Raw genomic sequence first — 25,061 nt, forward strand, 5'->3', positions numbered from 1 at the left:
AGATGATTATCAGCTGTTGTCAAATACACGTGGGTATGAAAAGACAATTATCTTCCTCAATAGCATGAAAAGCTGAAAAGATTATGACCTCCTGGCATTTAAAGCATAGCATTTTCTTTTAAACTTTATATACTAAAAAACATTATATTCGCATACCCCAAAATGCTTACTATTTAGACCCCAAGTATGGGTATTCGGGCAAGGCCATTAAGAATAAATAGATTTTATTATGTATGAAGTAAATTCACGCAGGAGCGTCACTGAAAATATAGCAAAAATTGTTTCTTATTATGTCAACGATATATTGATTAGGTGCATGACGCCTTATAAGTGGTCCATTTTTTGCCACTAGTCGGCATCGTAGTGGTTTCGTTTTTTGGTGCATTCAAGACAACTGGGGAATCTGGAAAAAACTATGAAAAATTGTGTCGTCAGTGATCTCTTCATGTCGGAGAGGTCGTGACTCTAGGAAGATGCCAGAGTTTCCGATTTGTAATTCCAAGTTGAATTACAGTTTTTATAAAAAATCACAGTCTGAGCTCGTTTTTTTCAGAGTTCCCAGTTCTATTGAATGCACTGATGTCAGAGTTCTGAGATTTCCTTGTTCCGAGTTCTGAGTTCCGAGCTGTCTTGAACACACCATAAGATGGGAGCATATTATAGAATGAGAGGCAAAGCCTGTTGTAGTGCACTAGTGCAGGCTTGGTCTAAACCAAAAATGGGCCCTGGGTATGTGAGAGGTGAGTCGCGAGTTATGAGAATACATCTATAATCACACCCTATTTTGTTCTTAATTTGGGTTGTTGGATGACAATTTGGGTCACCGATGTTCAATTTCACATTTGCGTCTCGAGCTGAAAAGGTTTAAGTACCCCTAAAGTAAAGAGTCAACAGAAGCCCCTCAGGGGTTTCGGTTCTATGTTTGAGGTTCTATGTTTCAAGAGTAAGAGACATTCCGTTTCCAGAAATGTTTGGAATCCTCCTGCACTTTATGGACCCATTGCTTCAGCCATTGTGAGTTCTGCCTGAGGATGATGCCTGTCCTGAAGGTAAAATAATATGATTCTGTCTTCAGTAAAGCGCTGTAGGTTTGGAGAAAGAGTCTGGCTGTAGTAGGGTTGGGCTAAGAAGGGGTAAGAGTCTGTGCTTCAACCTAACGACAATAAAATACAAGAAAAGAAGAAAGGAAAGGCCACAGAGTGGCAATGGCATTGAATTGTTTCTGTTCAGCCTTGGAGTTTAAATGACCTGCATGTGGTTGGTTTCGATTCCTGCCTGCTTGTGCCTCTGTCCTCTTATCATGGCCCCCTTGTTGTGCTGCTGTGCTTCCTTTCTTTCTTTTCCTTTCTTTCTTATGGATTTTCACTGTTCTGTTTCGTCCTCCCCCTCTAGTTCAGGTGTAATCCACCATTGGCCCTGCTGGCTAGAAGTGCAAATCTTTTGAAAGGCAAGATACTATAGGTCTCTTCCTGGTTCAATAGTGATATCTCTTCCTGGTTCAATAGTGACATATTATCTCTGTCATATTTTTCTCTGACTAACTGGATAAAGCCATTGAGTGTCTCAATACTGAAACTCAGAACAGAGGGGGATGGCTCTTTAATATTTCTTGTTCGTTTTGTATTTAAAAATGTGTTGTATGTGTTCAGTTGTTGAAATTTGTCTAAAGTGTGACTGTCTTTAACCAATGAAATGTACATTTAAGTAACATTTCTGTGATTATGTTAATGAAACTACTTTCAATATTCTATTTGCCAAGATTTAATCAAATGTCAGTTTTTCAGCCCACCTTCTTAAAGACAATTTTACCTTTCTGATATACACTGAGTATAACAAATATTAGGAACACCTTCCTAATATCGAGTTGACCCCCCTCCCCCCAACAAAACCTTTGTCCCTCAGAACAGCCTAAATTTGTTGGGGGTATAGACTCTACAAAGTGTCAAAAGCATTCCACAGGGATGTTGGCCCATGTTCTCTCCAATGCTTCCTACAGTTGTGTCAAGTTGGCTGAATGGTGGAGCATTCTTGATACATAGGGGAAACTTGAGTGTGAAAAACCCAGTGGCGTTGCAGTTCTTGACACAAACCTGTGTGCCTAGCACCTACTACCATACCCCGTTGAAAAGCACTTATATTTTTTGGTCTTGCCCATCCACCCTCTGAATGGCGCACATACACAATGCATGTGTCAGTTGTCACAGGGCTTAAACATAATTATTTAACCTGTCTCCTCCCCTTCATCTACACTGATTGAAGTGGATTTAAGAAATGACATCAATAAGGGATCATAGCTTTCACCTGGATTCACCTGGTCAGTCTATGACATGGAAAGAACAGGTGTTCTTCGGGAAAGTATTCAGACCCCTTGACTTTTTCCACATTTTACTTTACAGCCTTATTCTAAAATGGATTAAATTGTTTTTTACCCTCATCAATCTACAAACAATACCCCATAATGATAAAGCAAAAAACAGTTTTTTAGACATTTTTACAAATGTAAAATTAAAAACTGAGTGTACATTTACATAAGTATTCTGCTCCTTTACTCACTAATATGTTGAAGCACCTTTGGCAGCAATTACAGCCTCTAGTCTTCTTGGGTATGACGCTACAGGCTTGGCACAGCTGTATTTGGGGAGTTTCTCCCAGTCTTCTCTGCAGATCCTCTCAAGCTCTGTCAGGTTGGATGGGGAATGTCGCTTCACATTTATTTTCAGGTCTCTCCAGAGATGTTCGATCGTGTTCAAGTCCAGGCTCTGGCTGGGCCACTCAAGGACATTCAGAGACTTGTCCCGAAGCCACTCCTGCGTTGTCTTAGCTATGTGATTAGGGTCGTTGTCCTGTTGGAAAGTGAACCTTCACCCCCAGTCTGAGGTTCTGAGCACTCTGGAGCAGGTTTTCATCAAGGATCTCTGTACTTTCCTCCGTTCATCTTTCCCTCGATCCTGACTCCCAGTCCGTGCAGCTGAAAAACATCCTCACAGCATGATGCTGCCACCACCATGCTTCACCGTAAGGATGGTGCCAGGTTTCCTCCAGACGTGACACTTGGCATTAAGGCCAAATAGTTAAATCTTGGTTTCATCAGACCAGAGAATCTTGTTTCTCATGGTCTGAGAGTCTTTTAGGTGCCTTTTGGCATACTCCAAGCGGGGTGTCGAGACTTTTACTGAGGAGTGGCTTCTGTCTGGTCACTCTACCATAAAGGCCTGATTGATGGAGTGCTGCAGAGATGGATGTCCTTCTGGAAGGTTCTCCCATCTCCACAGAGGAACTCTGGAGCTCTGTCAGAGCATTTGTGTCTTGGTCACCTCCTTGACCAATGCCCTTCTCCCCCTGATTGCTCAGTTTGGCCAGGCAGCCAGCTCTAGGACGAGTATTGGCGCTTCCAAACTTCTTCCATTTAAGAATGATGGAGGCCACTGTGTTCATGGGGACCTTCAATGCTGCAGACATTTTTTGGTACCCTTCCTCAGATCTGTGCCTCGACACAATCCTTTCTCGGAGCTCTACGGACAATTCCTTCGACCTCATAGCTTGGTTTTTGCTCTGACATGCACTGTCAACTGTGGGACCTTATATAGACAGGTGTGTGCCTTTCCAAATCATGTACAATCAACTGAATTTACCACAGGTGGACTCCAATCAAGTTGTAGAAACATCTCAAGGATGATCAATGGAAACAGGATGTACCTGAGATCAATTTTGGGTCTCATAACAAAGGGTCTGAATATTTATGTAAATAAGATATTTCTGTTTTTTATTTTTAATACATTTGCAAAACTTCCTAAAAACCCTTTTTCGCTTTGTCATTATAGGCTATTGTGTGTAGATTCAGAATAAGGCTGTAACGTAACAAAATGTGGAAAAAGGGAAGGGGTCAACATACAACATATTTTAAACTGGGTGGTTTGAGCCCTGAATGCTGATTGGCAGACATCCGTGTTATATCAGACTGTATACCAGGGGTATGACAAAACATTTTTACTGCTGTAACTACATTAGTAACCCATTTATAATAGTAATAAGGCACCTCTGGGGTTTGTGATATATGGCCAATGTACCACGGCTAAGGGCTGTGTCCAGGCACTCTGCGTTGCGTCGTGCTTAAGAACAGCCCTTAGCCATGGTATATTGGCCATATACCACACCCCCTCAGGCCTTAATGCTAAAATACAAACAGTGTATTATACTGATAACATTTACATTCGTATTGTATGTGATTAAATACCCAGCTCAGGCATTAGGTTTTAATATGCGTATTATAATAGCTGCTCAGAACAATCCATTCCCTTCAAACAATATACTGTTAGTTGAATACTGTCTGATGAAGGAATGACCTTAAATCAGACAGGATAGTACAGTACAGTACTGTAGCTATAGCATCTTTAAAAAATCGCAGTCACCTTGTTTGGGAACTTCAAGACACTTCAAGTATACACCTTCTGCATCACCTCTTGGTTTGTGCGTGTGTGCGTACGTTTGTCTGTTCGTTCGTCTGTGTGTGTGTGTGTGTTTCTCCCTCTCCAGGCCTGAAGACCATTGTCGGTGCTCTAATCCAATCTGTGAAGAAATTGTCAGACGTTATGATCCTCACGGTCTTCTGTCTCAGTGTCTTCGCTCTGATTGGACTACAGCTCTTCATGGGCAACCTACGGCAAAAATGCGTGATTTGGCCAATCAACTCCACCGAGAACTACTTGGCCAACGGCAGCAAAGGCTTCGACTGGAATGAATACATCAATAACGACAGTAAGTAGCCTAGTCACAGTCAAACACACCAGGGTTGTGTTCTGTAGCGCACAGTGGCACACCATAGCAAAAGGTTTCAATTCTCTGGAAACCTTTGTCCTATATCCCTCTACATAGCTAGAGAGATGTTTTTTTGATGCTGTTCTGTGTGTGTGTGTGTGTGTGTGTTTCTTTCACCAGCCAATTTCTACTTCCTGCCTGGACAATTGGATGCCCTTTTATGTGGCAACAGCTCAGATTCTGGGTGAGTACCTACTCTGTCTGTCTGTCTGTCTGTCTGTCTGTCTGTCTGTCTGTCTGTCTGTCTGTCTGTCTGTCTGTCTGTCTGTCTGTCTGTCTGTCTGTCTGTCTGTCTGTCTGTCTGTCTGTCTGTCTGTCTGTCCTTCTCCTCTTCAGACCCACTCTTCTCTTATCCTTTTATTAAACCAGACAACTGTACGATACGGCAACCATGATGTTTTTGTATGTACAGTGCATTTTGAAAGTATTCAGACCTTCACATTTTCCATGTTTTGTTACGTTACGGCCTTATTCTAAAATGGATTAAATAAATAAAAAAATCCTGATCAATCTACACACAATACCCCATAAGCGTGAACTGTATTTCTTTTGCAAATTTATTACAAATAAAAAACAGAAATACTTTATTTACATAAGTATTTAGACTCTTTGCTATGAGACTTAAAATTGAGCTCAGGTGCATCCTGTTTCCATTGATCATCCTTGAGATGTTTCTGCAACTTGACTGGAGTCCACCTGTGGTAAATTCAGTTGCTTGGGTCCAACAGTTGACAGTGCATGTAAGAGCAAAAACCAAGCTATGAGGTCAAGGGAATTGTCCGTAGAGCTCCGAGACAGGTTTGTGTCGAGGCACAGATCTGGGGAAGGGTACCAAAAAATGTATGCAGCATTGAAGGTCCCCAAGAACACAGTGGCCTCCATCATTCTTGGAGATGGGAGAACCTTCCAGAAGGACAACCATCTCTGCAGCACTCCACCAATCAGGCCTTTATGGTAGTCACCAGACGGAAGCCACTCCTCAGTAAAAGGCACTTGACAGCCCACTTGGCCCACTAAAGACTCTGACCATGAGGGACAAGATTATCTGGTCTGATTTAACCAAGATTAAACTCTTTGGCCTAAATGCTAAACGTTTAGAGGAAACCTGCACCATCCCTACGGTGAAGCATGGTGGTTGCAGCATCATGCTGTGAGGATGTTTTCAGTGGCAGGGACTGGCAGACTAGTCAGGATCGAGGCAAAGATGAACGGCGCAAAGTACAGAGAGATCTTTGATGAAAACCTGCTCCAGAGTGCTCAGGACCTCAGACTGGGGCGAAGGTTCACCTTCCAACAGGACAACGACCCTAAGCACACAGCCAAGACAACACAGGAGTGGCTTTGGGACAAGTCTCTGAATGTCCTCCCAGCGAGAGTCCGGACTTGAACCCGATCGAACATCTCTGGAGAGTCCTGAAAATAGCTGTGCAGCAACGCTCCCCATCCAACCTGACAGAGCTCGACAGGATCTGCAGGGAAAAATGGGAGAAACTCTCCAAATCCAGTTGTGCCTCGCTTGTAGCGTCATACCCACTAAGGCTTCAACAACATACTGAGTAAAGGGTCTGAATACTTATGTAAATGTCATATTTCAGTTATTTTTAATACATTTGCAAAAATTTCTAAAATACAGTTTTAGATTTTTAATGATGGGACATTGTTTGGAGATTGATGAGGGAGGGGGGGGGTGAATGATTGAATCAATTTTAAAATAAGGCTGGGACATAACAAAATGTGGAAAAAGTGAAGGGGTATGATTACTTTCCAAATGCACTGTAAACAGTTTAATGAGTCATTGAATGGCTGTGTGGCCCTCTCTCCTCTCCCCCCAGCCGCTGCCCCGAGGGCTACACATGCATGAAAGCTGGGAGGAATCCAAACTACGGTTACACCAGCTTCGATAGCTTTGGATGGGCTTTCCTGGCTCTCTTCAGACTCATGACACAGGACTTCTGGGAGAACCTCTACATGCTGGTGAGTATGATATACAGTATAAATTATGATAAACAGTATGGTATACAGTATTATATACATTATGCAGTATGATATGCAGTAGGACATACAGTATGATATAGGGTAAACAGTATCATATACAGTATTATATACAGTATACACTACCGTTCAAACGTTTGGGTCACTTAGAAATGTCCTTGTTTTTGAAAGAAAGGCTATTTTTTTGGCCATTAAAATAACATCAAATTGATCAGAAATATAGTGTAGACATTGTTAATGTTGTAAATGACTACTGTAGCTGGAAACGGCTGATTTTTAATGGAATATCTACATAGGCGTACAGAGGCCCATTATCAGCAACCATCACTCCTGTGTTCCAATGGCACGTTGTGTTAGCTGATTCAAGTTTATAATTTTAAAAGGCTAATTGATCATTAGGAAACTCTTTTGCAATTATGATAGTACAGCTGAAAACTGTTGTTCTGATTACAGAAGCAATAAAACGGCCTTCTTTAGACTAGTTGAGAATCTGGAGCATCAGTATTTGTGGGTTCGATTACAGGCTCAAAATGGTCAGAAACAAAGATTTTTCTTCTGAAACTCATCAGTCTATTCTTGTTCTGAGAAATGAAGGCTATTCCATGCGAGAAACGGAAGATCTCGTACAACGCTGTGAACTACTCCCTTCACAGAACAGGGCAAGCTGTCTCTAACCAGAATAGAAAGAGGAGTGGGAGGCCCCGGTGCACAACTGAGCAAAAGGACAAGTGCATTAGTGTCTAGTTTGAGAAACAGACGCCTCAGAAGTCCTCAACTGGCAGCTTCATTAAATAGTACCCGCAAAACACCAACATCTCAACGTCAACAGTGAAGAGGCTACTCCGTGATGCTGGCCTTCTAGGCAGAGTTGCAAAGAAAAAGCCATATCTCAGACAAGCCAATAAAAGCTAAACATTTGCAATAGAAAACAGACACTAGACAGAGGAAGATTGGAAAAAAGTGTTATGGACAGACAAATCTAAGTTTGAGGTGTTCACATCACAATGAAGAATATTTGTGAGATGCAGAAAAAATGAAAATATGCTGGAGGAGTGCTTGACACCATCTGTCAAGCATGGTGGAGGCAAAGTGATGGTCTGGTGGTGCTTTGGTGGTGGTAAAGTTGTAGATTTGTACAGGGTAAAAGGGATCTTGAAGAAGGAAGGCTATCACTCCATTTTTTGCAACGCCATACCATACCCTGTGGACTCCGCTTAATTGGAGCCAATTTCCTCCTACAACAGGACAATGACCCAAAGCACAGCTCCAAACTATGCAAGAACTATTTAGGGAAAAAGCAGTTAGCTGGTATTCTGTCTATAATGGAGTGGCCAGCACAGTCACTGGATCTCAACCCTATTGAGCTGTTGTGGGAGAAGCTTGACCGTATGATACGTAAGAAGTGCCCATCAAGTGCCCATCAATCCAATTTGTGGGAGGTGCTTCAAGAAGCATGGGGTGAAATCTCTTCAGATTACCTCAACAAATTGACAACTAGAATGCCAAAGGTCTGCAAGACTGTAATTGCTGCAAATGGAGGAATCTTTGACGAAAGCAAAGTTTGAAGGACACAATTATTATTTCAATTAAAAATCATTATTTATAACCTTGTCATCGTCTTGACTATATTTCCTATTCATTTTACAATTAATTTCATGTATGTTTTCATGGAAAACAAGGAGTTTTATAAGTGACCCCAAACTTTTGAACGGTAGTGTATATCTATGCTATTGTATCTCTATGCTGGTGAGACAGGCTTGTTGTTTCACATGGTCATCCTTTACCAAATTATATATTGGTTTGGTTTTCACTTTTGAGTCAAATGCAAAATGCGTTGTCCACATATTCAGCTGTCCAATTTGCTTAACTTTGGGTGATATTATACATTACATCTTTACACCCCCCCCCCCCCCCATTACAGTGTAGATTACAGCACAGTATAGCAATAACGCCTGGGGGAAGGGAGGATAGTATTTTCTTATACCTGAGATACAGGGAAAATGGCACCCTATTCCCTATATAGTGCACTACTTTTGGCCATATATTTTCTTGGGATTTTTGTGTCTGATGGTGTCTCAAGGAGAGTGGAATATGCAACTGGCCAATAGTAGTGCACTACATATAGGTATTGAATGCCATTTCAGACACATGCAAGGACAACCGCTAGTAGAGAACACTGGATTCCTGTCAAGAGAAATATATCCCTCCCACCTTCCACCTGCTACTGTATGACCCAAAGACTCCCCATCCTCCAGTCTAATATAAATACTGTGTTCTCCGGGCTCAACTCGCACAGGCTTTCAGCCTAGCAGCTTCACCTCCATATGCTGGCTCTTGGATCGACTCATGCTGTCTTGCAGCTCAGCGTTCTCATATTCATACTATGGCTCTTAGCTCAATTTATCCTGTTTTACAGTTCAGCAATTTAATCTACATACTGTGGCTCCTGGCTCGACTCATGCTGCCTGTTTTACAGCCTAATCTCCATACTGTGGCCCCTGTGTCGACTCATACTGCCTGTTTTACAGACTAATCTCCATACTGTGCCTCCTGGCTCAACTCATGCTGCCTGTTTTACAGCCTAATCTCTACACTGTGGCTCCTGGCTCGACTCATACTGCCTTCTTTACAGCCTAATCTCCATACTGTGGCCCCTGGCTCGACTCATGCTGCCTGTTTCACAGCCTAATTTCCACACTGTGGCTCCTTATTCCATAGTGCACTACATATTTAGGGTGCCATATGGGATGCAGCTCCTCAGCCAGACAGGCTCTCTAGAATGGTGGAAAGAGACGCTTAGGCTTTGTCATACGGAGCAGAGAGGGCAGGAGTGGTCAGAGGGAGGAGAAGGAAAGGATGAGGACCTGGGGATTACAGTATGGGAAATCAAGGAGACTATGCCTGCATCCCAAATGGCACCTTGTTCCCTATATAGCGAGCCACTTTTGACCAGGGCCCATAGGGCTATGGTTAAAGTAGTGCACTATATAGGGAATTGGGTGCCGTTTGGGATGCAGGTTACACGGCTTCTTCTGTCTTAGCTCAGAAGATACCCGTTTTTTGATCAGATCTCCAACTCTACTGTTGTGCATGTGCCAGGGTTCGCCCATCTGAGCTTTGTAATATGGAGACTCAAGTCACCGTTTGCGTTCATCTGTATTCCAGAAGGATATTTGTGCTCTCCTGTTTTAAATCAAGATACTACAGTACAATATGTGCTGGTTTCCTAAGGAGGAAAATCTGAAATGATCTCAAATGATTTCCCATTGTATTGTATCAGATTGTCAGACCATTATGGTTCAACCTAGCATTTAGATTATGCATGCATTAACTACCCGCTCAAAAATGACCAGGTTTTAAGATTGCAGCCAATCATATGCACTGTATCCAGAGTATGCTCAGGTGTGTGTGTGTGTGTAGAATATTTGGTCTGCAGTACATTTACATTGTGGTCATTTAGCAGACGCGCTTATCCAGAGCGACTTACAGTGAGTGCAGTCATCTTAAGGTAAAACATTTCAAAATGGTAAGCTAGTTATTTTATGGCCTCGGCTGTCCTAATGTCAGGGGGAAGTCTATGTGTGGAACAGGAGGACAGTAGAGTTTCTGTCCTTTTGGCAGTTTGTGCTCCTCCCCTGTCTTGCTGGGGAGTGTCGCAGTGTGTTGTGTTGAATATTCTTACCAGCACTACATGTAAACCGCATCCATAATTGATGGGGTAGGGAATTGCTTCTGCCAGAACCCAGGAAGTCCTCTCTCTCTGCCTCAACTCTGCTCCCTACAGACCATGCACCCTCTTTTGAAGGGCCCTAGTGCAGACCATACTTTACTCCCTCTTTTGAATGGGGAACTAAATGTGCATCCAAAATGGCAACCTATTCCCTAAGTGGACTACTTTTTTTTTCAGTAGACTGAAATATTGCCTCTGCATTTATACGGTAGAAAACTAGTACATGACATGGATCATGTAATGTATACATGGAATTATGAATAGTACTATGAACCATTTAAGCGACGGGCTATTTTTAAAGGCTGCTTTTAAAGGTATGTTGGAGTCTTCTTTGTCTGCTGCTCGAGCCTCTTAATCCTCTCTGCTGGGGATAGCATCCCAATTCACTGAAATCATTGGGCTTCAGTTAGCTAGCTCGCTAGCTCGCTGGTAGAGTGTGCTTCCACTGCACTGCTTGGAAATCTAGGTCAAAATGCTGATATTGGGGAGTTGTGCCCATGCTGGGAAACTAATATACACACACACACACACTGGGAACCTAGCGAAATGCAGTCAGTGCATGGAAGTGCTTCTGGCGCTGGCACACCCAAGAATAATTCCTACTTCCTAGTTTCAAATCAGTTATAAATCATTGATTATCAGCGTACATAATGTACATGACAGTGAATTCGAATCAGCATCACGCTCTAGTATGCAGAAGGGAATCTTAAATATAATTGATTGTGTTTAAAGTGAGGAAGTGTTACAGTAGATTCTACATTTCTACACAGCCTGGATATCTTCATGACTACTCAGTAACTGATACATAACCTCTGACCTCTACCCTCTAACTCTACCTCAATATGAACCTCACAGCCCTGTCATATGTTAGCAGTGGAATGAACCAGATCTGAGTACAGGGGGGGAGGGGGGAACAAAGTGACAGCCTATTCTGGAGGACTGGATGAGTGACAAGTGTCTGATGCTCTGCTGTACTCTCTGTTCTCTTCCAGACCCTGAGGATGGCAGGGAAGGGATGTTGTTTGGTTTAGAGGTCAGTGGTTATAGGTCGAATATCAGTGTATCTGACCCTCTGTTGTCTTCTCTCTCCCCTCCCAGACCCTGCGGGCAGCAGGGAAGACCTACATGATCTTCTTTGTGTTGGTGATCTTCGTGGGGTCCTTCTACCTGGTCAATCTGATCCTGGCTGTGGTGGCCATGGCCTATGAGGAGCAGAACCAGGCCACCATGGAGGAGGCCGAGCAAAAAGAGGCTGAGTTCAAAGCCATGCTGGAGCAGATCAAGAACCAGCAAGAGGCTGCACAGGTCAGTATCCCAGTGTCTTTGTGTCTCAGCACGTCTATGAGGTTGCGAAATGGCACCCTTTTCCGGATATAGTGCATATGTGTTTGGTCATTTGTGTTTGTTTCTCTGTCTCTGTTGTCACTGGCTCTGCAGGAGGCCACACAGGTCAGTGTCTGTCTGTCTGTTCTGTTCTGTCTGTCTGTCTGTCAGTTCTGTCTGACCGTCTGTCTGTCTCTCAGCAGCTTTCTGTGTATACTGTATGTGCTTGTCTTTCTATTGCCACTGTCTCTGCTTACTTTACTCCTATCCTTGACTGTCTCTTTGGTTTAAATCTGTTGTGCCTAATATAAGCAGTGGAGCCGTGTTCGTTACCGTGCTCCTATACCTCACTGTGTTTGTGACGGAGGTGAGTAACCTTGCCTGAGACCTGAAGATCTGCATGGGCTTCCTGAGCCAATGCCGAGGCTTTGGCTTAGCGGGCTAATGCACTCTTCTGGCTCACAGCAAACCGGGGTTCGAACCCTGTCTGTCACATATGCTTAGTTTAAGTCTGTTTAGCCTGATATAAGCTGTACAGCCATGTCTCTGAAGCCTAGCTACGCAAAATGGCCGTTCTGCGTACTTGCTTAGCAAAAAGATGCACACTTCCACAGCCCCAAGTGAAGTAAGTCAAGTGCAGCTGCAGCCCCGCAATTTGTATCTTGATGGAACTATGCAGTATTGCCATTTTGAGTAGCTAGCTAAATGCATTGCGTATTTGCACAGTGTATAAATTAGGCTTCAGGAGGGCTGGACACACAGGTGTTTTTTTCACTCTCTCTGTCCTGGTGTTGCGGTCTGCGATAGGCCAACGCCATGGCGACGTCGGCAGGCACGGTGTCGGAGGACGTAGCGGAGGACGACGGTGGGGGGAACCTGTCCTGTAGCTCGTCAGAGATGTCCAAGCTCAGTTCCAAGAGCGCCAAGGAGCGGCGCAACCGCAAGAAGAAGTGGCGCCAGAAAGAGCAGTCACAGAGGGAGGAGAAGGGGGACTGCGAGAAGTTCGTCAAATCCGAGTCAGACGACGGCAGCAAGAGGAGCCGCTTCCGTTTCCCTGACAACCGGTTGGGTCGAAAGTCTTCCATCATGAACCAGGTGAGATGACGAAGGTTGAAGGTCACGGTGCAATGTATTCTGGGGCATAGATCATTTAGCCTTGAGCGATAAACTCAGATAAACACTATTTAGAGCTTTATAGCATCATAACATATACAGTACTGTTTGTATATATGTTGTAGCTAAAGATACAGTAGCATGCATTCAAGGCTTGAATTATTAACAGTGAGTACATTAATGTTTCAGTGAGAGAAGAGCAGTCACACAGTGTTGTTTTGCTCTGGCATCTTTCATAGGGTACTGTTACTGTATCTGTTCAACAACACAGGGCAGTATTCGTTCATGCGTTCATGTGAATTCTATGGGTGTTAGAACTATGTTTTGTCTGAGATCTTGGTCATCGTCATCATCAGTATTAGAGAATAGACCCGCCAACCAGATGAGTACTCAAGCAGGCTTACAGATACAGTACAGGTCCAGGTTCACAGTGAGAACAGTGGTATGCATACAGCTCATATTTCCATAGAATAACTAGAATGGAGAATCCCATTCAAGTCAATGTTCCGACTTTGCGTGGACTGGCAGCAATAATGAGTGTACCCATAGAAGAAAAACACAAAGTAGAAGCAGGAAGTGAATATTTCCCATGCAGCGTTGGGCTCAGCTGTGTGTTTCTCCTGTCTGACTGTCCTGTGTTTGACCTTGCTGGGGTAGGATGTCAGTCACCTAATTATTTGATTACACGACACGGTGAACCATCATCAAGTCCTGCTCACCAGACTTGAGGGTCTGGGTATGAGGGCACTGCGCTTTACTGGCTACAATCATACCTTACCAACCGGACCCACTACACCTCCCTCAATGGTCATACCTCTGACTCCGCTGCTGACACACAGGGTGTTCACCAGGGCTCTGTGCTGGGTTCCCTACTCTTCATCATCTACATCCTCCTCCTTGGTCAGATCCTCCGCCACTTCAATCTCGACTTCCACTGCTACGCCGAAGACACCCAGATCTACCTGAGCACCAAATCCCTCCTCAACGCACCTCTGACCCGCATTGAATCCTGCCACATTAAAAACCTGGATGCAACACAACTTCCTCAAGCTAAACAGTGGCAAAACCAAACTCTGCAAAGTTGGCAACCTCACTCTCACCATTGATGACACCATTGGTCCCCACGCCCCCCGTGCACGCAATCTTGGCGTCCTCCTGGACTCCACCCTCTCCTTCGACCACTACATCCAACAAACTGTCAAATCCTCATTCTTCAAACCTTCCGTCCTGCAGCTGAAACTCTCCTTCACACATTCATCACCTCCTGTCTACAACTACTGCAACTCACTACTCTCCAGCATCAACTCAAGCTCCCTCCGTAAGCTCCAAATAGTTCAGAACTCTGCAGCCCAACTCCTCACGCACACTGAGTCCTGGCAGCACATCACCCCCATCCTCTGTGAACTCCACTGGCTCCCTGTCTCCCAACGCATTAACTACAATATCCTCCTTCTGACCTACAAAGCCCTTCATCACCTTGCCCCCCCCCCTACCTCTCTGACCTTCTTCTCCCCTAGCACCCTACTCGCTCACTCCGTTCCACCACAGCAGGCCACCTTGCCGTTCCCAAGTGCGACACATCACAGTCTTTTCCCTTCTTTAAGCCCCTCCCCCTTCTCTTTGTTACATTTTCTGTTTCTTCCTGTTGTAAGTCTGCCGTTGTCTTGTTTGGATCTCTGTTTTTTGTTTAGTTTTGACAATTGTAAAGCAGCATTGGATCATTGAAAATAGAAGTCCAATATATTATTTTTATTATGATGCATTTCCCTGTGTTTAGTAGGTCACTTGATCACTCTCCATCAGAATTTCCCTAAGTGACACACACACACACACACACACACAGATGTTGCCTTTCATTTTGACCCCAGAATTGATGACAACGAGGATTGTCCCAAGTAATGGCACAATCAATGACTCAAAACAACCCACTTCGTCTCTTTTCTTCTCTCAAGGAGATTGGACTTCTCATAGGGATCCTATAATTCCATATGTAGTTCAATAGGAATTCCACCTTCCTTTCATGTTTTTGAAGCTACATTTAGACCAGGGCTCTCCAACCCTGTTCCTGGACAACTTCTTCCTGTAGGTTTTCACTCCAACCCCAGTTGTAACTAACCTGATTCAACTTATCAACCAGCTAATTATTACAATCAGGTGCACTGGATTAGGGCTGGAGAGAGAACCTACGGGACGGAGATCCCAGATGTAGACAGTACTAAAACAGATAAAGACGTAAGGCAGGCGGACAGATAGTAGGAAAGGTGGTTGTGGGGATTCAACCCACGACCTTCAGTGCTCTTTTGTATGCTTTGTGTCAGGAGTTTTACACAGCTACATCAATCTCTCTCCTCTCGTTTCCTCTTCTCTCCTCATCTCATTGTCTTCTTGTCCCCTTGCAGTCCCTCCTCAGTATCCCAGGCTCGCCGTTCCTGTCGAGGCACAACAGCAAGAGCAGCATCTTCAGCTTCAAGGGCCGCGGCAAGGACGTGGGCTCGGAGAACGAGTTCGCCGATGACGAGCATAGCACTGTGGAGGAGTGTGAGGAGAGGCGGGACTCCCTGTTCAGCCCGTACCGACGGAGCAGCTACACGGGCTACCACCATGGCGGCGGGAAGAGGAACTCAACGGTGGACTGCAACGGCGTGGTGTCGCTGATCAGTCCGGGGACCGGCGGACGCCTTCTGCCTGAGGTGAAAATAGATAAGGCATCTGCTGACGACAGTGTAAGGAAGTCAATGAGTAACTCAGACCCGTCTCGTCTAGGCATGGCCCCCTCTTTCTCAACTTTCTCTCTTCCCTCACTTTCTTATTCTCTCTGTCTCTCCTCTCAACTTTTTTCTTTGCAAGCCCGTATGTCTGCGCTATCTGCGCTCGCCCTCCTCCCCTGCTCCTAGTGTCTCGTGTATGATATGCTGCCCCCCAACCCAAAGAAGCAAAATAGAGAAACTTTAGTTTACTTTATCAGAAAAACATGTTCTTATTGTTACTTTATAACTGGGGTTTTCAGTGACTTCCAGCATACTGTTGTTTTATATCTCAACGTTTTCATTTTCTCACTCCAAACGGTGTTACATTGACATTAAAGGGATAGTTCGAGATTTTGGCAACAAGGCCCTTGCTCCTGTAGACTTCCAGTCATTGCACTCATGCTAGTTAATTTATGGCTCCAGAAACTACCTTCAACTTCCTTCAGACTGCACACAGAGACATAATGGTATCCATGAGTTCATCTGACTCTGTGTAAGTAGAAAAAAGGGCTTAATTGCCAAAATCTTTAACTATCCCTTTAACATTTTAGTCATTTAGCAAACTGTCTTTTCTTAGAGCGACGTACAGTCAGTGCATTCAACTAAGATAGGTATAAACAACCACATATAACAGTCATTGTAAGTAAAAACCCTCTTCAAAATAGAGGAAATATTTCCTTCCTTTTCAAACAATCAACAGTGAGCAAACCAAAACAAACAAAACGAAAAAATAAAAACCAATCTTTCTCTCTTGCTAGTAAGCAGCATGGTAGTTTGACCTGCCCTTCTACCAGGTCTTGTACAATGTTTTGAACTAGCCAGCATGATAACAACCAAACTAGTGGCTATGATGTCTATCCTATCCTCTCCTACTCTTTGACTTGGTGCATGCTCAATGCATGACGACTGGAACGACCGCAATCCGAATAGTGTTGCCCCTGTGTTCTCCTAGTGTTCTCCTACAGTAACCAGACTACTCTTCCCTCTATGTTCTCCTCAAATGCTACAGGATTTGTTACAGGACTTGAAGGTGATATTTCAGGGTCAAATAGAAAATGGATTACTATCAGATAGTGTGGAGTGCTGAGTGTGGATGGGGTTAGGGACAGGATAATGCTTGGAAAGTAGAAAAAAGGCTGTGTCTGAAATCTTTCTTGCCTACTACTTAATAAAACAGCATACTGTGTACTAATCATACTACATACTATATAGAACGTACTGTCTAGTATAAATGTATGCAGTAACCAACCAATATCAACATACTAGGCTCACCCCGTACCGAGAAGGCGTCGTCTAATGCGCAATTGCGTCGTTTCCCGCCACTCCTTCATTTGGGTATAGCGCGTCCTCTTATCTGATTATCAGCTGTTGTCAAACACACGTGGGTCTGAAAAGGCGCTTTTCGTCCCTCAATAGTGTTGCAGCGAATTCTACTAGATATAGAAGGCGAAATTAGTATGACATCCTGGCATTTAAACCCATATGACCTTTTCAAAATGTCACATACTTTCAAACGTTCAATTTTCTTAAACTCAACCAGCCTACTATTGAGAACGCAAGTACGGGTATTCGGACACGGTCGAAGTGGCAGCATTGGAACATTTAGGCAGGGGGACATTTAGGCAGGGGAACATTTAGTTAGAATGGGTGTGATGTAATGGTGGTTGGAACCTATTTGACACGTTTCAGAGAATAGGTAAGTCACAACGTTAATACCTACACACACAAATACAAAACACTTCCCAGCTCAATATCAGGATGTTACATTCTTATTCAAGTATTATGTAACTGTCAAATATCCCCATACCACTGCTCCCACACTGGCTGCGTATGACCTGCATGTTTCTAGACACAACATACTCTCAACATCTAGCAACAACAAGACAAATACAGTACTATCCGCTGTGCCAACCAAAGAATGACCAACCTCCAATATGGGCCTAACCCCTCCTTCCAATCCAGTCTTGTTACAAGAGCACATCCCTCCCTGGCCAGCGATGGCGCTGTGGGATGGTGTTCATGGTTTGACTACCATCAGTGCTTGATTCTTCTTCTTCCTCCTGGCAGCCCACTACTGAGGTTGAGGTGAAGAAGAAGCTGTCTGGTTCCCTGATGGTGTCTGTGGACCAGCTCAATACCTCCTTCGGAAGGAAAGAGCGGGCCAACAGTGTCATGAGCGTCATCACCAACACACTAGTGGAGGGTACTGTCCCTATACTATTCATACTATTAATTTCCCGACACTAACTAACTAGCTATTTCCATGCTCTATTGTTTTCAGCTGGCAGTGTAAACCAAAAAGTTTCAAATCTGATGTCGAAGAAAGGCAGATCTTACTTCCCATATTTTCTTAGTCTAAACCTTTGACGCCCTTTTTTTTGGACAAATAGTTCTTTCTATTTCGCTTTTCTAACTGATTTAAGATAAGATTTTTACGTTAAGACTTTATTGATCCCCAAACGGGATTCAACTAAGCTGCCCTTCTCTCTCCTGGACGAACAGTTCAACATCTCCTATATCTATATCTATATTCACTACTGGTCAAACATTTTAGAACACCTACTCACTGAAGGGTTTGTCTTTATTTGTACTATTTTCTACATTGTAGAATATTGGTGAAGACATCAAAACTATGAAATAACACATATGGAATCACGTAGAAACCAAAAAAGTGTTAAACAAATCAAAATAAATGTGAGATTCTTCAAATTAGCCACCCTTTGCATTGATGACAGCTTTGCACACTCTTGACATTCTCTCAACCAGCTTCACCTGGAATGCTTTTACAACAGTCTTGAAGGAGTTCCCACATATGCTGAGCACTTGTTGGCTGCTTTTCCTTCACTATGCGGTTCGACTCATCCCAAACCATCTCAGTTAGGTTGAGGTCGGGTGATTGTGGGGGCCAGGTCATCTGATGCAGCACTCCACCACTCTCCTTCTTGGTCAAATATCCCTTACACAGCCTGGAGGTGTGTTGGGTCTTTGTCCTGTTGAAAAACAAATGATAGTCCTACCAGATGATAGTCCTGCAGAATGCTGTTGTATCCATGCTGGTTAAGTGTGCCTTGAATTCTAAATAAATCACAGACAGTGTCACCAGTAAAGCACCCCCACACCATCACACCTCCTCCTCCATGCTTTGCGGTGGGAACTGCACATGCGAACATCATCCGTTCACCCACACCGCGTCTCACAAAGACACTGCTGTTGAACCAAAAATCTCCAACTTGGACTCCCGACCAAATGACAAATTTCCACCGGTCTAATGTCCAAATTTTCCGTATTGACTTACCTTCATGTCTTAAAGTAATGATGGACTGTCATTTCTCTTTGTTTATTTGAGCTGTTCTTGCCATAATATGTACTTGGTCTTTTGTCAAATAGGGCTATCTTCTGTATACCCCCCCTACCTTGTCACAACACAACTGATTGGCTCAAACGCATTAAGAAGGAAAGAAATTCCACAAATGAACTTTTAACAAGGCACAGCTGTTTATTGAAATGCATTCCAGATGACTACCTCATGAAACTGGTTGAGAGAATGCCAAGAGTGTCCAAAGCTGTCATCAAGGCAAAGGGTGGCTATTTGAAGAATCTCAAAATATAACATTTAGTTTGATTTGTTTAACACTTTTTTGGTTACTACATGATTCCATATGTCTTATTTCATAGTGCTGATGTCTTCACTATTATTCTACAATGTAGAAAATAGTACAAATAAAGAAAAACCCTTGTATGAGTAGGTGTTCTAAAACTATTGCTTGTCATTCTTGTACTTACAGACACACTGCATGACATACATATTATTATTACTACATAAACAGAACATATTATCATTATTTTATAACATGTGTCTCTGTTTTCTTTCAAATACTTTGAGTGTTTCCGCCTGGCTGTAGCGCCAGCTGGGCAGGGACAGGATACGCGCTGTTGGAGACTATTCTATTATTTGGATTTTTGATATATTCCTTTCCTGGCGTGGTCTCTTAATCAATTTTCTCAGAACTGGAGGAGTCTCAGCGTAGTTGTCCACCTTGCTGGTATAAGTTCTCCAACATCTTCCTCATCTGGGAGTGTTGTCCCATCTGGCTGAAGATCAAGGAGATTGTCAACCTGATCGTCATGGACCCTTTCGTGGACCTGGCCATCACCATCTGTATCGTCCTCAACACCCTCTTCATGGCCATGGAGCACTACCCCATGACCCCGCACTTTGAGGAGGTGCTGTCTGTGGGAAACCTGGTGAGGATCTCTTTTTTTGTGTGTGTGTGTGGTATTTTACAGCCGTTATAAGCTGGTACTTAACGGGGCATTTTTTAACCTCATATTCACATGTAGACACTGGTATGGCGCTGTAGATAATGAATATGAGGTTAAAAAAGTGGTGAAGTGCCACTTTAAAAAGTACTTTAAGCTGGTACTTCAAGTTAGTACTTACCTGGTATTTATATGGTATTAACTTAGAAAGTATATGGTAACATTAGACACTTTCTAGTATTTAGCTCAATTAATTCAACCCACTTGATAGGACAGTCAGTAGAGCGGACGGGAAAGACAGGAGGAGAGTGTGTGTTTCAGACAGATTCATATGTGTGCACCTGGGGGCGGCGACACTAACTGCGAGCTAGACCACGATGTGACCACCGCAGGCCTCTCTCTCTCTCTCTCTCTCTCAACTCTCTGTCTTGTTTCCATTGTATATCCCATCATTGATAGTGTGTTCATTAAAAAACTGAACAGAATCTGGCATGTGATCGTTATCTCGTCCTTGTCGTGGTGCGTTGACAATGACATCTCCTCCTATAAGATCTATTCGCTTGTCGTCTGCTGAGAGAGCTGTGTTATTTTGGTACACATAATTGGCAGTTCTTTCATTGGCTATTCAAAGCTAAATGAAAACGTTCCCGGACCCCCTACCTACAGTGTCCCTGAATCTATACACATCTTCCTTGTGTCTTTCTCCTCTCTGCTCCTCTCCTCTCTCCTTCTCTCCCCCCTCCTCTCTCCCCATTTCTTACATGGGGCTGGTCTGTATACTGTAGGAGTCTCTCTCTCTCTCTCTCTGTCCTTTTTCCTTTCTCTCAACCCCCCCCCCCCCCCCCATCATATGATTCTTCTGTGCTGCTATTTCCTTGTCCCATGCAGCAATCTGCTTCACACTGCCTGCTCTGTCTCTGTGCTGCATGCCAGGCTGGTGGGTGGCCCACATTAATATTTTATGCTGCCTGATCGATGAGCTCCCCTAAAATGGTGCCTGAAGAACGGCTCTTTCTTTCTGAAATCCCAACCTGGCCCTTTTTACAATTAGCATTTCTACAGGAACTGAGTCAAAATCCTGAGCTGCACATACGGTTTCAGCATATTGCTTAGGGCCTTAAGCCTACTAGCTAATGCAAGCTAAAGCTAAAGCAACTAGCTGATGCTGTTATCATGGATGCTATTAGAATTTCCACAGAAACACAGTAAAAGTAGAGCTGATGCACATAGGATTTTACTGTCTAGTTAGCATGTTAGCTAAAGCTACTAGTTCATGTTGTTAGCATGGATAGCATATTAGTAGAACACAGTCTCTCTTTCTGTGGTGTGGTTAGGATATTGATATTAGCGGTTTGATCAATTTACAGCAGCTGGAAAATGTATCACTTTCAGTAAATTGTGAGATCAGTCTTTTACATATTAGACCAGTGTGTGTTTGTTGTGAAATTATTTGTGATATTCAGCATCGGGCAGTGTGTGTGTTCTGTTAGAGGTATTTTCATTCATGGGTTGGGTATAACCTTGAAGCATAAGTCATCTTCACGCACACAAATGCTCTCACGCACACACACACACACACACACACACACACACACACACACACACACACACACACACACACACACACACACACGCGCGCGTGCACACACAAACACTGCCCGGCCACGCCTTGATCTATGGACACCCAGGGTGTTACATCAGCTGACTCCATGATTAACTGTGACCTTTAGCCATTCATTAGACTCATTAGCAGAACACAGAGGTGTCACAGTAGCCTTACTGACTTCAGAGCAGCTGTAAGGAATGGAAAGTAAGGATTTTAAGCACTGACTAGCCGGGCTAGTAAACCACAATTTCTACTAGCTTAGGTGACATTCTGCTAGCCAAACGTCTGCCCTGTGATGAAAATGTCACTGTCCTAAGGGAGCTAGTTTTGCACATTATGAATGTGAAGGCAGCCTACACAAGGGTCTTCTTTAGACAGAGAAACACACGCCATGGAGACATTGGAAATGCATTCAAAGAGACTCCAGAAAGCGTTCTTGAATCTTAATTGAAGTAAATGCTAGCCTCTTGCTAGTGGGCTAATCTTAATTTCCATCTGAGGTAGTGCTCACCGCTAACTTTTTTAAAGAATTATCGTACCAGTTCCTACAGTACGTCTGACCTCTGTTTGTCACTTTGGAAGGTAAATGTTTCCGTAGCAGCTACTCCAACTGACCTCTGACCTCTATTTGTCCCTACCAGGTGTTCACAGGGATCTTTGCTGTGGAGATGTTTGCCAAGCTGGTTGCCATGGATCCCTACTACTACTTCCAGGAAGGGTGGAACTGCTTTGATGGCTTCATTGTGACCCTATCGTTAGTGGAGCTGGCATTGGCTGACGTGGAGGGGCTGTCCGTGCTCAGATCATTCCGATTGGTAATCTCTCTTTTAGCCCCGTCCTCCCCCCAAATGTACGTGTCTGTCAGTTGTGTACACAAATCATATCAATTCCACAGTGTGCATTGATTCACGTGCTGAATGATTACATGGTGTTGCTCAACTACAGCACTGTCTGTTGTAGTGATACATTTACTTGTATGCAATACAACTTACTGTATATACTGCCTTACTTGTCTATGTACTGCTAGTTTTCATAATGACTGCTTCTGCTCTATCAATTATCATACCAATACTCCAAGAGCCATTTCCGCAACCAGAACTATTGATCACTCAAACCCCAGCTGCTAATGAGTATTTTCCTCTCTCCCTTCTTCCATTATTCTCACATCCTCTCTTCCTCCCGCTCTCTCTCTTCCTCCCTCCCCTCTCCATCACTCTCTTCCATGCCCCTCTCCCTCAGCTAAGAGTGTTTAAACTGGCCAAGTCATGGCCCACACTCAACATGCTGATCAAGATCATCGGTAACTCTGTTGGCGCCCTGGGAAACCTGACCCTCGTCTTAGCGCTCATCGTCTTCATCTTTGCCGTGGTCGGCATGCAGCTGTTCGGCAAGAACTACAAAGACTGTGTGTGTAAGATCGCCCTGGACTGTAAGCTGCCCCGCTGGCACATGCACGACTTCTTCCACTCGTTCCTGATGGTGTTCCGGGTGCTGTGCGGGGAGTGGATCGAGACCATGTGGGATTGTATGGAGGTGGCCGGACAGGGCATGTGTCTCATCGTCTTCATGATGGTCATGGTCATCGGGAACTTGGTGGTAAGTGTCCCCAGAGTGTATCTTTGTATACAATACTAGCCTTCCTGATGGTCCTCAAACCCCAGTCGCCATAACCGAGGGCGGTGACCGTAGTCGCTGGCCCAAGAAACGTAACTCTCTGGGAGCAGTTTGCCGTCTTATGAACGGCAGGTTCGTTGCACTACACATACCAGGTCCCGTGTGTACGCACATCTCCGTTGGCCATACCAGTTCCACCCTCACGTCTGACCCAGTGTGTGCCTGATTCTCCTCCCTACAGGTGTTGAACCTTTTCCTTGCCTTGCTGCTGTCCTCGTTCAGCGCAGACAACTTAGCCGCAACAGATGACGACGGAGAGATGAACAACCTTCAGATCTCCGTCATCCGCATCAAGAAGGGCATCGCCTGGTTCAAGATCAAGCTGGCGGAGTTGGTGCTCAGCTTGACCAAGAAGCCTCCGGTGGAGGATGAACAGAAACCTTTAGACGACATGTACGACAAGAAACTGAACTGTATCGCCAACCACAGTGGTGTGGATATCAACCGCGACCTGGACTACACCAAGAATGGTAACGGCACCACTAGTGGTATAGGGAGCAGCGTCGGGAAGTACATGATCGACGAGGACCACATGTCCTTCATCCACAACCCGAACCTGACCGTGTGCGTTCCCATCGCGGTCGGAGAGTCCGACTTCGAGAACCTCAACACCGAGGACTTCAGTAGCGAGTCGGAGAACGAGAACAGCAAAGAGGTGAGTGAACAGAGAGTTAGTTAGCCACATGTTTAATGCACATGTCGCCATGAGAACCTGGTACCTCAATATGGCTCTGATGAAAAGTAGCACAATGGCCAGGAATAGGGTGCCATTTTAGACACACCCATAGTGTGTCTCTTGATAATGATGTTGTTGTAATGTTGTGGTGATGTTGTGGTAATGTTGTGGTAATGACGCAGGAGGTCATTTGAAGATTACGTTGTAGTAACGTTGTGGTGTTTTTGCAGGGGGTAAGTAACGTTGTGGTTATGTTGTAATGTTGCAGCGATGCAGTAATGTTGCATGGGGGGGGGTAATGTTGTGGTCGCCAAATGGTGTGGTTATGTTGTGGTAATGTTGCATTAATGTTGTGGCCATGTTGTGGTACTGCTTTGGTAATGTTGCGGCAGTCTTATTGTAGTGTTGCGGTAATGTTGTATCAATGCTTTGGTAACGTTGAGGTAATCTTATTGTAATGTTGTGGTGATGTGGTAGTAATGTTGTAGTAATGCATAAGCTCCATGGTTGCTGTTTTGTGGTCTCCTGGCAGGAAAGCACGGGTGTGGTCACCAGTTTAACATTAGTTTCCGCTGCCCAAGGCTCTTATGTAACTCCATTACTCATATATACACACACTCATATAGTAATGGCTACAGCCGTGGATGAAATGGATATCTGCTGACCTGGGTTTTTTTTTTCTTCTTAAAATGTCGCCGATACATTTAGCAGTATGGCTAGAGTGGAGGGTTATTTGATATTCCACCCCTGTAGGCCACAGTACGTCTTAAATCTGTGGCATATCACAATGTTAGGAATTGCAGTCGGCTGCTGTGGCTTTGATATTTGCAGTTAAGCCTCATCGTCTGTAGTTTCGCATTTTAAGGCAACTTGAATCGCTCATTGGAGGCTCTCGTTTAACATCTAGCGCTCGCTAATGCCATGTAAAGCCCGGGTGAATCACGACCAGGTCATTGGTACTCTGCTAGTCATGCCATGTGTTTCCTCAAGGTCACTTAGAACACGTCGAGCATGACAGATCACACACTCAGCATGTGGACATGGGTAGACGCAACTCATTGTGTGTACCACCAGGATGTATCTTAGCCCCGGGACTATGTCTACATCATCTTCTTCTTCATCCTT

The 25,061-nt window shown here is 44.2% G+C and overlaps 1 protein-coding gene across 13 annotated transcripts in view; it reads left to right on the forward strand.

Annotated features, from left to right (window-relative positions):
• Positions 1-25,061, forward strand: part of LOC110491926 (sodium channel protein type 8 subunit alpha) — a 90,068-nt gene that overhangs the window by 39,826 nt on the left and 25,181 nt on the right. For 4 of the 13 annotated variants that reach the window (XM_021565800.2, XM_036946812.1, XM_021565799.2 and 1 more), the window contains exons 7-17: positions 4,534-4,755; positions 4,936-4,999; positions 6,648-6,789; positions 11,636-11,842; positions 12,668-12,955; positions 15,373-15,663; positions 17,788-17,923; positions 19,727-19,965; positions 22,228-22,401; positions 22,826-23,182; positions 23,442-23,915. In XM_021565800.2, coding sequence (XP_021421475.1) covers positions 4,534-4,755; positions 4,936-4,999; positions 6,648-6,789; positions 11,636-11,842; positions 12,668-12,955; positions 15,373-15,663; positions 17,788-17,923; positions 19,727-19,965; positions 22,228-22,401; positions 22,826-23,182; positions 23,442-23,915 — 2,594 coding nt within the window. Of the gene's footprint in view, positions 1-4,533; positions 4,756-4,935; positions 5,000-6,647; positions 6,790-11,635; positions 11,843-11,974; positions 11,987-12,667; positions 12,956-15,372; positions 15,697-16,729; positions 16,751-17,787; positions 17,924-19,726; positions 19,966-22,227; positions 22,402-22,825; positions 23,183-23,441; positions 23,916-24,166; positions 24,170-25,061 lie in introns of all 13 variants that reach the window. The other 9 variants (XM_036946813.1, XM_021565794.2, XM_021565792.2 and 6 more) reach the window with 7 other exon arrangements.

This window comes from Oncorhynchus mykiss, chromosome 16, assembly GCF_013265735.2.
Source record: "Oncorhynchus mykiss isolate Arlee chromosome 16, USDA_OmykA_1.1, whole genome shotgun sequence".
In the NCBI taxonomy this organism is placed as follows: Eukaryota; Metazoa; Chordata; class Actinopteri; order Salmoniformes; family Salmonidae; genus Oncorhynchus; species Oncorhynchus mykiss.